At 51.2% G+C, this 14,207-nt stretch overlaps 2 protein-coding genes across 5 annotated transcripts in view; one reads left to right on the top strand and one right to left on the bottom strand.

Annotated features, from left to right (window-relative positions):
- ATF6 (activating transcription factor 6) overlaps positions 1-14,207 on the bottom strand; it is a 440,808-nt gene that overhangs the window by 66,458 nt on the left and 360,143 nt on the right. The window lies entirely within an intron of this gene.
- The window catches only part of OLFML2B (olfactomedin like 2B), a 96,808-nt gene that overhangs the window by 60,854 nt on the left and 21,747 nt on the right, over positions 1-14,207 (top strand). For all 3 annotated transcript variants that reach the window (XM_075131425.1, XM_075131424.1, XM_048859667.2), the window contains one exon: positions 8,666-9,298. In XM_075131425.1, coding sequence (XP_074987526.1) covers positions 8,666-9,298 — 633 coding nt within the window. The remainder of the gene's footprint in view (positions 1-8,665; positions 9,299-14,207) is intronic.

Below are 14,207 nucleotides of genomic sequence, written 5' to 3'. Positions count from 1 at the left end.
ATTGTCCAGGACCTCCCCCCATCACCACGAATTTTCAAAGATAATGGCCAATGGCTCTGCAATCACATCAGCCAACTCCCTCAGCACCCTCGGATGCATTAGATCTGGACCTATGGACTTGTGCATCTCCAGCTTTTCTAAATAGTCCTTAACCTGTTCTTTCACCACTGAGGGCTGCTCACCTCCTCCCCATACGGTGTTGCCCAGTGCAGCAGTCTGGGAGCTGACCTTGTCTGTGAAGACCGAGGCAAAAAAAAAAAAAAAAAGCATTGAATACTTCAGCTTTTTCCACATCATCTCTCACTATGTTGCCTCCCCCCTTCAGTAAGGGTCCCACACTTTCCCTGACCACCTTCTTGTTGCTAACATACCTGTAGAAACCCTTCTTGTTACCCTTCACAACCCTTACTAGCTGCAACTCCAATCGAGCCTTGGCCTTCCTGATTACACCCCTGCATGCTCTAGCAATATTTTTATACTCCTCCCTAGTCATTTGTCCCAATTTCTACTTCTTGTAAGCTTCCTTTTTGAGTTTAAACTCAAAGATTTCACTGTTAAGGCAAACTGGTCGCCTGCCATATTTGCTATTCTTTCTGCACCTCAGGATGGTCTGTTCCTGTGTCCTCAATAAGGCTTCTTTAAAATATAGCCAGCTCTCCTGGCCTCCTTTGCCCCTCATATTAGCCTCCCAGGGGATCCTGCCCATCAGTTCCCTGAGGGAGTCAAAGTCTGCTTTTCTGAAGTCCAGGGTCCATATTTTGCTACTCTCCTTTCTTCCTTTTGTCAGGATCCTGATCTCAACCATCTCATGGTCACTGCTGCCTAGGTTGCCACCCACTTCTACTTCCCCTACCAATTCTTCCCTGTTTGTAAGTAGCAGGTCAAGATGAGCATGGCCCCTACTTGATTCCTCCAGCACTTGTACCAGGAAGTTATCCCCAACACTCTCCAAAAACTTCCAGGATTGTCTGTGCATTGCTATATTCCTCTCCCAGGAGATGTCAAGGTGATTAAAGTCCCCCATGAGAACCAGGGCCTGTGATCTGGAAACTTCAGTTAGTTGTCTGAAGAAAGCCTCATCTACCTCATCCTTTTGATCCAGTGGTCTATAGCACATGCCCTTCTCTAAAAGGGAGAGCTAGAAATGAAGGAAACCAAAACAACATGGAAATAGAAGTGTTTCTGACAGGCAAAGACGCATCTGCACTAGATGTGGCTGAGAACATGGAACAGAAAAAAACATTTTGCTACAGTGTGTCACAGAGTTAGAGCCCAGAGCGTCTGTTCACTGGGAGAACAGCAAAGCAATAACCTAGATTATTTGGTGGGCACAATGACAGTTGCACAAATGTGACTAAACAGTATTGTCAGAATTGCACTCTTTAAACTGTCACACTGGAGAGTAATACAGTGTTACTGTGCAGTAGCTAAGGGGATATGGAACTCTTACCAAAAAGAAAAGGAGTACTTGTGGCACCTTAGAGACTAATTTATTTGAGCGTAAGCTTATGCTCAAATAAATTAGTTAGTCTCCAAGGTGCCACAAGTACTCCTTTTCTTTTTGCGACTACAGACTAACACGGCTGCTACTCTGAAGCTCATCGTTTTCTTTAAAACTCAATACAATAAATGCAAATTCATCACCTGTGTTAGGACAGAAAACCAGCCTAGCCAGGAAATTAGGTAAACACACATTTACTGAAAATGGCTCACTATGAACCAGAGGCAACAGACAGTACATAGAATTCCATCTGTCTCCCAAGGGCTGTCATATCTGGAAGGAGACTGCAAATCACAAAACAACTACAGTGATGCATTCAATGAGAGAAATTCCATTGATCTTAATGGAGGAAATAAAAACAGAGTTTGAAAATATAAAAAGCTGGGAGCGATTGAAAGTGTAAAAGACCTGGGTAAATGACATGGGTGGAATTGAAAAGGCAGTTAAAGTGCAGATGTGCATTGATAAGGGTGAGTTTACATTATGTGGCATTGTCTAACTGTTGACAAGGAGGCTGCTAAGCTCTCAGAAGCCAAAATATCCTCTGAATTACATGTTTAAGCAAATGCCAGTTGGCTGTTATATTCTGGAGTGCAAGCTAGGCCAGTGGTTCTCAACTTATTACACATTGTGAGCCACATTTGCAGCCCACAGTGTGTTACCTGGGCTGCAGGGGCCGGGTGGCAGGGCAACGGGCAGCCCGGACCCTGACACTGGACCCCCGCTCCACAAGGCCGGCCAGCTGCCCACCCGACCCTCACCACGCAGCTGCCCCAAACCCTACGTGGCTGGTTGGCAGCCCCAGACTCCCACTACACGGCTGCCACAGACCCTCACCATGTGGCTGCTGCAATCCCTGGCCTGCAGGCCGCCCTTTAGCACACAGCTGAGCTGGGCTGCAGCTGTGTGCTAATTGGGCTGCAAACTGCTGAGCTAGACCAATGAGGGGTTGTGTCACTGTCTGCCCTGGAACCTACGTGCCCCAAAGGCTCTGCTGCTGTGCTTCTCTTGTCTGGATGTGCCCAGCCAGCAGATAAGCCTGCACTGAGTGTCTGTGGGTTAAACAGCTCTGATTCCAGCAGCTGGGTTGGCACCCCCAGCCACACTCTGATTCACCTGGCAAAGTGACCCCAACACACACATCAATCCCAAATGTCCCCCAAACCATCTGCCCTGAAGTGTCCAGCCCTCTCCTGAGGCACTCAGAGGAATAATACTGTGTATTCACCCCTGTAAGGAGACAAAAGCACATCACTGCTTATTAGCTTAGCTGGGGGAAATACACCCTTCCCTAAGTACAGGACTAAATTTGTTTATTTGAAAAATAAAACATGTTTATTAACAAAAGGACATAGGTTAGGGGATACCAAGTAGAAGGAATAAAGTTAGGATTGTAAACCATCAAAAGTAAAAATATGCTTTCTAACGGCAAAGACCTAAATTAACAAGCTACAGTCTTTTGCCAACCTTCATTCCTAGAGATTTCAGCCTCCCTGGCTGAAGGACCCAGCTTTCTTACCTTGCAAGACCTCTGGACCCTGGTGTCTGTCCAGTGATGGATGCCAAGATGGCTTCTTTTCCCTCCATACAGCTTCCCAAACTCTGTGTTTGTGTACTGTTCTTCCCTTCCTGTGGCCTGCCCAGCCCCCTGCCGATTCATATGTCAATGGAGCTTTCATTGTTTTTGGTCACACCTTGCTTAATCTCACTGGAGACAGGTAGATAGCTGCCTTTCCTCTGGTCTGGGTGGGAACCTATTTCTCCCTGTGTTTGGTCACAGACTTTTAAAGCATCATATCAGTGAATATCCGTATTTCCTCCTATTGCACTAATACAAACACTTCACAATGATACTAATTACTAGTGTCATAAGCTTTCAGACAAGCCCTTTCCTGATACACTTTGATAGTACAGTAATATTGCCTATAATCAGATGATGTAATTACTTATCAGTAGAGATCCAGCTCCCCCATCTTTACAGACCAGTAAACCTTTGCAATGTATGCTCTGAAAAGTAAATCGCAGACCACGCTTCTTTTTCCTGCTGGGGTATAAATACCATGCTGTCTCGTCCCCCACTTGTTAGCTTGATAGAGTTGTTTACCCTTTTACATATGTAAATGGACCTTCATTATTCTTACCTGAGGACCAGAATGATCAGAAAACTGCTTATTCCTTTGTCTAGGGCATGCTGTGTTTATGCATTGCTTGCCAAACACATTTTAAGAATATAATTCTAGCCTACGTCCATAAATTCTGCAGAAAAGGACCTGGGGATTACAGTGGACGAGAAGCTGGATATGAGTCAGCAGTGTGCCCTTGTTGCGAAGAAGGCCAACGGCATATTGGGCTGTATTAGTAGGAGCATTGCCAGAAGATCAAGGGAAGTGATTATTCCCCTCTATTTGGCACTGGTGAGGCCACACCTGGAGTATTGCCTCCGGTTTTGGTCCCCACACTATAGAAGGGATGTGGAGAAATTGGAGAGAGTCCAGTGGAGGGCAACGAAAATGATTAGGGGGCTGGGGCACATGGCTTACGAGGAGAGGCTGAGGGAACTGGGGTTATTTAATCTGCAGAAGAGAAAAGAGGCAGGATTTGATAGCAGCCTTCAATACCTGAAGGGCGGTTCCAAAGAGGATGGAGCTCAGCTGTTCTCAGTGGTGGCAGATGACAGAACAAGAAGCAATGGTCTCAAGTTACAGTGGGAGAGGTCTAGGTTGGATGTTAGGAAACACTATTTCACTAGGAGGGTGGTGAAGCACTGGAATGGGTTACCTAGGGAGGTGGTGGAATCTCCATCCTTAGAGGTTTTTAAGGCCCGGCTTGACAAAGCCTTGGCTGGGATGATTTAGTTGGTGTTGGTCCTGCTTTGAGCAGGGGATGGGACTAGATGACCTCCTGAAGTCTCTTCCAACCCTAATATTCTACAATTCTATGAACTCTTTGTACAGAGCCTGTATGTACATCATGCAAGAATATTAATGATCAGTGAGTTATTAGTTTTCCAGTGTCTTCCATGCCACCTTTTAGATACAGATTATGACACCAGTGTTAGGTGTAGTGAGTATGTCAGGCCAGACAAGAGCTGCTGAACCACCAATGTGTCCCAGTAATTAATACTGCCCCAAGGCATTCTGAAGAGCATTTGCACAGCTACCTGAGGGGATTAAAAAAGTTTAAATGATAATGGATAGTGTTTGAATTTGGGCTGAACATTTTACAGAGCACAATGCAAAATTCTGTAGGAAGCAAGAGGAAGCCTTAAAATGTTATAAATTGGTGTAATAGAAATTTTCTCTATTGGACATAAAATGAGCAAGGGTGTCTTGACTGCTGACCCAAGCACAATAAAAGCAAGAGTTGAAATGCTTGCTTCAGAATTGAAAGTGGGTCTGCAGAGGTTTAGGAGGTTAGTAAACTAATTGGAAAAATTAATGCCCAAACTATCTGTGGGTCATAAACTTGGAAGGAAATTGGTGTGAAATGACCTTTCCTGTCCCTGGGAAATCAGACCCAAATAGCCATCGAATACTGGTCTCCATTCACCAGTTTTCAAGTACTCTGTTATTCAGCCATTTGTGCTGTCAACTAGAGGCATTTTCTGAAGGCCCAGGTGCAGGCCTTCTGCAGGAAGGGCAGCCAGTTGCATTCACACTGAGATCCCCAAACAGGGAAGAAGGAAACCAATTCCATACTGAAAAGCAGATGCTGGCAATGGATGCGTTGTCTTAAATCCCACATAGAGGAGTATGAGAAAAAAACCATTAAGGCACTTACTATAGACTTCTGGAAAACAATCTATGTGTTTAACACCCCCATGAATCGAGTGTATGATGTTGAATTTACAAATCTATATGAACACATTAGCAGAGCAGTAAACAGACCACCACCTAACTGCCATATTGATGACTATGAACCTCCTGTGTGTGATATCTAGCACGCTTTCCAAATTCACAGAATTTCAGATTGAATACACTGATGAATAGGACCTCTCTTGGGTAGGGAATGGTTTTTCGTATAAGCTGAAATAGATGGATTTACAGTGATCAGCCAAAGAAAGGACAGGGCTACATTTGCGATGGATATCAAAGGCCAGGGCAGATTAAGCCTCCACTGACCCAGGCTGTGGCCCTGCCCATGTTCTACCCTGAGGCCTCCCCCTCTTCCCTTAAGTGGGTGGGGGCTCAGCTCCAGCCGGCAGCCTGGAGCTTGGGCCTGCTGGCACCCACGGCAGCACTCAGGCTGGCCAAGGGGGTCGGGCCAGCAGCCTGGGGTGGTGCTGGGGCCAGCCCAGCTCTGGGAAGTTGGCTGGGGTGGGCGGCCCAGAGCTCCTCCGGCCACAGGTGCAACTCAGGGCTCCTTTGGCTGAAGGGGGTGGGACTTCAGGTGAAAGGGGTGCAGTCAGAGGGGTAGCCTCGCCAAAGGGGAGGTTCACCTGCCATCCATGCAGGGCTAAGTCCCAAACTGACACCATACTGGCTATTTAAGGAAGCAATTAGTTAGGGAAACACTTACCTGAAGGAGTAGGACTGATTTTTCCAGCAGCACTGAAAGAAAGTGCCTAGCAGTTATCTAGGAACTGAAAACGATATGTGGAGGGCGAGGGACTAGACTGGGAAACACACTCAGACAGTTCCTTGTGATGATATAATATAGCAGGTTCATACACAGCTCTTACAGCGGGTTACAGAGGTGGTCAGCGTCTTTATTCCCAAAACTGAAGCACAGAGAAGGGGTCCATGGTCACCCAGCAGGCCACTGACAGAGCCAGGACTTTGAACACAGGTTTCTGAGCTCTACATCCATGCCCGACCCGGTACCTGATACTGGCTCCCAGTATGATGCACATATTTGCTTCAAGAGAGCATACTCTAAAGAGCCAATCCTGGGTCATTACCTCCCAGAGAGAAAATGGCAAAGGCTAGGAGGGGCCTTTGAACTGAAGAAAGGTTCCTATTTGTTAGTTTTGAAATCTCCAGGAACGCAGCCTAGTACTTACTCAATAGCAAACACAAACAAGTGGCCTGCTGATTCCCCATAGGGCTTAAAAAACCCAAGCTGCTGAAAGCCCGCGCCCAGTATTGCCAGCCCCAAACAGTCAGAAATCACAAGTCTTACCCAAAAATCAGGGGCTTGGGTGTTCTGGTGGTTTTAAAGTTTAAGTCACATTTTTTGTTTTTTGCCCTTCCCCGTCATCCCCAGCCCTCACAAACGTACATCGAGTCCAGCAGTTTTTGCCCCTACTGCAGGAGCTTATCTCAGCTTGGAGATGCTTTGTGCTAGGCACTGGACAAACTGAGCAAGAGCCATTGCCTGCCCTGAAGAGCTGACTGGCCAGTGCAGAGCAAAGTGATGCCATATGTCCTGTGCCCAGCTGCACTGTCCAGCAGTCACAGCCTATGCCACACATGGCTTCGCATGCAGTTCCTAGGGAATCTGGTGTTCATACAGCTTCACAACAGATCCTGGCACTGATCCTTCCCCTGAGCTGCCTGGGAGGAAGGGGATTTGCAGTGGGGAAGGGGATGATGGGAGTTAGCTATAGGCAAACTAAACACCTGCCTAGGGAGGTAGATTCTGCCTAGGGTGACCAGGCCAAACCTGAGTGAGTGGTGCTGCAACCTGCAAGAGTTGGCCTCCCTCACTTCTACCATAACCACTCACCATGCCCCCACTCCCTTCCTGAAAGTCTGATGTACCCCTGTGTGGAGAACCTCTGTCCTAGAGGCTGAGCAGGGCAGGGGAAGAATACAGATGTCCTGCCTAAGACAGCAGATTGTCTTGAGCAACCTCTGCTCTGTGTAGCAGTTCCACCATCAGGGAGCTCCCCTCTCTGCACACTGGAAATGGCAAAATATCCCTCCAATCCATGCTTCTCAGTCTCAAATCCACTGACAACTGCACCCTTCTCTTAAAAGGACAGCCCCCCCTTACCAAAATACAAATAATAAACATGCAACAGTAAAACAAATATTAACACAACATCCACATTCATAGCTAAATGACTAGAGAGGCATTGCAATAATTACTCTGAACTTCCTACACTAATTTTCTTACAAAGATGTGACTTTTCCCCTCTCTCCTACATGTGTTATTAGCAGCCTTTGAACCTGTAGCCTTCAAATCCACAGCATAGACTGCTTCCTCGTCAGCTATAAGGGGAGGAAGCATGCTGTGTTCTTCCACCAGCCCAGCCCACACAAGGAGACACAGCGCCCATGAGGCCAGTGGGTTACAGCAGTAGCTGGGATACTGCAGTGGGGCACTGGGCATCTGGATTCTGGCTCTGGGAGAAGGTTTTGGTCTGGTGGTCACAGGCAGCAGCGCTTATATAATAGCACCTGTGTTTGGGTCCTCTCTGGGGACTAAATCTTGGACCTCTGGATGTAAAAAAGCAGAGGCTTCTAATGCTTGAGTTAAAACCCAGATCTCTTAGCAGGCAAGCAGTAGCAGAGTCACAAACCTTTATATGAGATCAAGCTGCTAAAGAGTGCCCCAGTGCCACGCTGTGTTGTGGAGAATTACAGAAGTACCTAGTATGACATGTCCCTTCTGAAAGGCAGATGGACAAGGTGGAAGAGACTGGAATTCTGTTTCCAGCTCTGTCCGCAGTGACCATATGCAAGATCTCAGCTACCTTATCTCTGAAATTGGTGAACAGTTACCCTCCATGGATATGAACTTTGGCCATAGTAATGGCCAAATATTACCACCACCAAATGAAAGAGCTGAGACTTCAACTCTGGGCCTTGTGTGGTTGCACACCTTCCACTGGGCTACATGGCATTGTAGAGAGGAGTGCCCCAAAAGTCACAGGAAGGCTGGAATGTATTGCAATACTGCCTTCAACAGGAGCCCATATCATGTTATTTGTGAGAGTTAGCAGCACTGCACAGTGGGCCCCAATTATCCACTGCTGATGCCTGGGGATTTCCTTTTGAACAGCTCAGCGCACCCCCAAGGTGCCCCCAGAGTAAATATTGGGGCAGCTCAGTAAGCAATGGAGACAGGGGCTTTGTGCTGTGTCCTCTGACAAGCCTGACTCTGGAGCGCTCTCGAACCATGACAGGCTAGTCCAGGCTCCCCTTGCGCAGCTCTAGTCCCACCATGGCGGGGGCTGCCGTGCACCTCCCAGTGATGCATGTTTTGCTTGCTTGGCAGAGGATGAGTCTTTCAGCGGTGATCACACAGTCGATTTGTTGATTGAAGATCAGCTGTTGCGGCACACCAGCCATGAGCGGAGCAGCACCACGAGGACACCAGCTCCAGCGGAAGGGCCTCTGACACTCCGAAACATCGCCCCCACCATAGAGTACATCTCACAAGCTGCCCTTGCCATTGCTGGGTCCCCAGTAGCAGAAACTGCCACCAGGTCTCCACCATTGTCCTCCGCTGCCCCATCCCTCTCCAATGAGCTGACACCAGCACTTACCCCTACAGCTCCCACCACCATTGTAGATCAGCTCCCAGCCACGCTGGAGACCACCACTGCACCTGGAGCCATCACCACGGGTGCGTCAGTAGATGAGCCAGCCACATGGACACCAGCAACTGTGACACAGACAGGTACACAGGCACCCACAACTGCATCAATCCTACCCACAGCCAACCTCCGCAAAGCTACAATTGCTATGGCAGCCACCACGGTCCACATCTCGACAACAGCTGGGACAAGCGTGGCTGCCTCCAGAAGTGAGGAGTCAGCTGCTACTGCCCCTCCGACGCCAGCCAGCCCTACACTTCCTGCCACGCCCAGACAGAACCTTGACGAGGAAGATCTGAGAAGCATCATTGGTGAGTCAGTCCTCCTCCACTCCTCTTGTGTCTTGGTCTCCAGGTAAGTTTGTTGTGGACCAGTGTGTGGAAGAGGAGGTGTGCCAGAGGTTGAGGAGGGCTCATTGCAAAAATAGCTTGGAACACAGGGCCTGTAAAGAAGCATGAACAGCAATATTTTGGCACAGCAGGATGCCAACAGCAGCTGGAGTTAAGGACTCAGAGGAAGGGTGGCCCAGTGGTTAGGATACTGGGCTGGCATTTGGTCCACCAGTTCCCCACTCTGCCAGCATTGCCCTGCGTGACCTGGGACACAGGCTGAGTATTGCAGTGCCTGGCTTTAGGGGCCCTGCTGCCCAGGCTCCCGTATGGTGCATGGGGAAAGTGAGGGGCCTAAAATAAAAAAATTCACAGTAGTCTGCACGCTGAATAGGGAGCTGCCTAAAGGAGCCAGCAGGAAATGCTGGGAGAGGGTGCGGCCCCAGCCCTGCCCAGAAAAGGGACTTAGGCCCCTCAGTACAGAAGAGAGGCCCCTCTCTGTGAAGCCTCTCCCATTGCCAGGCACCAATCAAGGGCAGTCTTCCTCCCAGATAACCAAGGCAGAGGCGCTCCCTTACACCTAGTGCCCAGAGCACTCACCCCCAAAGCCACATTTGAGTCTCCCACTGAGACTTGAATCCAGGTCTCCCACGAGTGCCCTGACCACTGGGCTACAGCATGCCTCATGCTGCCCTTGTCCCCAGTGACTAGTCAAGCCCAGGGCAGTGCGACTCCTGCACAAAGCATGGGGGGCAGGGAAACCAGGACATTGTGACCTCTATGGGGTGGGAGACACACTGACATGCCCCTTGCCCTCCTTTCTGCCATCCTGTTCCCTCCCTTGATATACACATGTGCCGCCTGCCACCCCCACACATCCCCTGCTGTCCCCCTGCACACACTCACACCTGCCCACTGCTGTCCCCGACACACATACTCCCTGCTGTCCCTTTGACACTCACTCACACCCCCTGCTGCCCACACACACACACACCTGCCATCGCCCGACACACACATACATGTCCCTGCTGTCCCCCTGACACACACACACACACACCCTACCTTGCTGGCCTTCTGACACTCGCACCTGCCCCCTTCTGTCCACCCCACTCACATACACCCCCTGCTGACCCCCAGATGCATTCACTCACACCCCCTGCTGTCCCTCGGATGCACACACACATGCTTCCTGCTATCCCTCTGATGCACACACACCTCCTGCTGTCCCACCTGACACACACACCCACCCTCTGCTGTCCCACCTGACACACTCACACCTGCCATTGCCCCTGACATACTCATACACGCCCCTACTGTCCCCCTGATACACCCCCACCCACCCTTCTGGCACTTACACCTACCCCCTGACCCCCAGACACACTCACTCACACCCTGCTGTCCCCCAGACACACTCACACATGCCCCCTGCTATGCGTCTGACGCTCACACCTGCTGTCTGCCATCTCCCCCGACACACACACCCCCTGCTGGCCCTCTCACACACCTATCATCTCACCTGCCATCTCCCCTGATACAACCTGCTGTTCTCAACACACACACACACACCAGCGCGACCCGACACCTCCCCTTTGTCCCCTTCACACACACACACACACCGCTGTCCCTCAACAGACACACTCACAAACACCCTCTGCTATCCTGGCTGGGCATGGCCAGGGCTCCCTGATTCTACCTGACTGGGCATTGGCTGGGACTGGCTGGTGCAGCCTGGCTGAGGACTGGTCGCTAATGAACAACACACAGTCTTATCAGTGATGAAGCACTCATCACTGTATCTGACTGGATGACACCACAAGCTCTGTGCCAGCCCACCTTGCCCGCCCAAGGTGCTCAGTACCTCACAGATCTCAATGGGGCAAGAAGGCATCTGGCACGGCAAATGGGAGAGAGGCGACTCAGGTAAAACAGCTTCGTTTGAATCCTTTCACCTGCCAGTAGAAACCAGAGCCAAAGCAGACATAGATTTTATGCTCATTTACAGACCACCACTGAGTACAGGATTCCTAGAGGCGCTCCTGGGCAGGAATGGTGTCCCTAGCCAGAAGATGGGAATAAGCAACAGGGGATGGATCACTTGATGATTACCTGTTCTGTTCATTAACTCTAGGGCACCTGGCACTGGCTACTTTGGTCTGACCCAGTAGGGCCATTCTTATGTGTCATCCTGGGAAATTTCACCAGGCCAAGGCTGCAAATGCAAAACCCCCAAAACTCTCCTCATATGTCTCCCTGGACTTTCACAGGTCAGCTCTCGTCCAGCCGGTCACACCCTGTCCTTTAGCTTTGACCGAGGCATCAAGACAGAGGTCAGGACCACTAGCCACTGGCTTAGACACACCGTCCCCTGTTAGGCAATGGTGCAAGCTCATCCAGTATGCAGACAAGTCAGACCAATGATCTTGATTTGAGTACAAAGTCTCAGACTCTCACAAATTCCAAAGCCTGCTCAAGGATAACAGCACCCCACCATAGGACAAGGAGCCGAGTGTCTGCTGAATCACTAGCTTGTGCCACTAGCCTCAGCCATTGACACACTGGCTCCTGTGACAAAGTCCCAAGCCTGTATAGGTGGGTCCTGCACTTCCAGGTGGATTTAATGGCCTCAGAAACCCACAAAGGCCCTTAATGTGACCTCCCTTTCTTAGTGTAACAGCAAGAGTTACAGCCTACCTAGCTATTGTCATCACAGGCCAGTATGGAAAAGGGAATACCCCACAGTCTCTGTCACTCCACTGAGCTTAATAGACACAGTTCAACATCCCACCTGGAGCAAGTCCTGCTCCCCCTCTCAAGGGGTGGTTTGTGTTTTGTTTTGTTTTTTTTTGGGGGGGGGGGGGGGGGGGAAGAAACCTAGGCCCACCCACTACTCTGGGTTCCAGCTCAGGGACCCTATAGTAGCAGCTGTTGGTAGCTTCCCCTTCACCACTAGAGCTGCTCTGACTCCCTGGGCCACTTCCCCATGATCCCCTTTTCTAACTTCACCCTAACCTCAAGCTTCAGCAACACTTCCTCTCTTCCAACTCCTTCCACCTTGGCTTACCTAAGGGAACTGGAAGGAGCGCTTTTAAACAGTATAAGTCGAACCTTGATTGGTTCCAGCTGTCTCCATTAGCCTAGGCGTTAATTGGCATCAGGAATCTTAATTGGCCTGGAGTAGCCTTTGTTTGGCTATCTGGGGAACAGGGATCTGCTCCTCCACAGGCTGACCTTCCTGCTTTTTCCTCTGGCCTAGAGAGCAGTCCCTGCTCTGGTCAGTCAGGGAATAGAAACCTGTTCATCCAGTGGCCAGTAGACCCACTTTTGGCTCCTCTGCTGAACCCAACTGGCCTGGAGGGAGGGGAGGAGGAGGGAGACTGCTGCTCCTGGGCCTTGGGCTCTTGCTGCTGCTGCTGCTACTACTCCAGCTGCTCCCCTGGCTGGGCTGGACACCACCCACCCCCCTTCTCTGCTACCTGGTTGCTGGCTAGCTGCTGGACACCCCCCCCAACCCTTGGGTGCTGCTACTGCTCCAACTACAGCCCCTGGAGGGGGCTGGCCTGCTCCCCAGAGGGGGGAAGTAAGAGACGCCTGCCCCAGCCATTGCTACTGCTGCTGAGGACACCACCACCACCACCTGTGAGGGGTCCTTTTTGCCTGCCTGGCCATTAGGCTGCTGCCGGGAGCTGCTGCTGCCTTTGCTGCTTGGAGCTCTTGCTAGACCCCAAAGGAGGAGGGGATGAGGCCATCTGCTGCTGGGGGAGTGCACAGGGACTCTGGAGACCACTGTGGAGGGGGCCTTAAGACTAAGTAACTTTTGAACTGTGCTTTTGTGGTGGGGGTTTTGACTGTGTTTGTGGGGACATGGGGTGTGGCATGGAGCCTGACCCCAGTCCATCTGTGTGTCCCCCCCAATTCCCACCACCACTGTGGTCACTGCCCCCTCAAGCTCCTGCCTCTGGGACTCCTCTGCTTGCTTGGCTTGCTGCACCTTTCACCACCTTTTGGGCCAGAAGCAGCAGCCAGCCTGCACTGACTCTTTGCAGGCGCACGTGCCCCCTCCCCCTGGACTGACCCCCTTCAGCAAGCCCCCAGCTTTGTTCCTTGCTATTTGCCCCTTGCAGCCTTTTTGCCCTCCCTTTTACCCCAGCACCTCGCTAGCTTCAGTTTGTTTGCCTGCCCTGCCCTTTTCCCTCCGCAGCTTTTGTTTGTTTGCCCTGCCCCGGCCTCTGAAGCTAGCTCCTTGGTTCCCTGTCCTACCTCCAGCCTGGTTCTCCCCCCTCCCCACGTGGTACCCCTGCCCTGATTGGCCCTTTGCTCAGTACGCCCCTGCCCCCTCCCATGCGCTTGTGCCTTTCCCCTGTTTGAATTTGCCCCTATCTCACTGCACCCCTCTAACGTTATGACCCCCTTCCCTTAGTGCAGCTAGAGGAGCCGGATTCCTGTCCTGAGTCAGTGACTGTCCCCCACAAGCCCTTGATAGCCCCCTTGTCCAGCCCATCCCTTTTGGTGCCCTCCTCCCCTGCCTGCAGCCTAGCGTGGAGGAGTGGTCAACCTGCCTCCCCTTTCCCCTCCTCTCTCTGGTGTTTTCCCCTCCCTCCCTGCTCATTATGGTGGGTGGGGCCCCTCCAGCTGCCCCTCCCCTGCCTGCCCCTCTGTCACCCCCCCCAAGCCTCTACCTCTGCTGCCGCTGCCAAACCACCTGCCACCGCTGGGGTGCCAGCAGCAGCAGGCACAGGGGTGACCTCTGCTGCTGCCACGTCCCTCGCCCCCTCAGATTCGGGGGGAGCCCCCCCAACCGGCGGGAAGGGCCCAGGTAAGAAGAAGGGGAAGGGCCCCGCTAAAAAGACCAGGCCCTCCATGGCAGGGGCTGCCCCCACTGCCACGGCCCTGC

This window comes from Caretta caretta, chromosome 8 (genome assembly GCF_965140235.1).
Source record: "Caretta caretta isolate rCarCar2 chromosome 8, rCarCar1.hap1, whole genome shotgun sequence".
NCBI classification, from domain to species: domain Eukaryota; kingdom Metazoa; phylum Chordata; order Testudines; family Cheloniidae; genus Caretta; species Caretta caretta.
The sequence above is the reverse complement of the archived record's forward strand: the minus strand, read 5'-3'. Positions and strand labels throughout refer to the sequence as shown.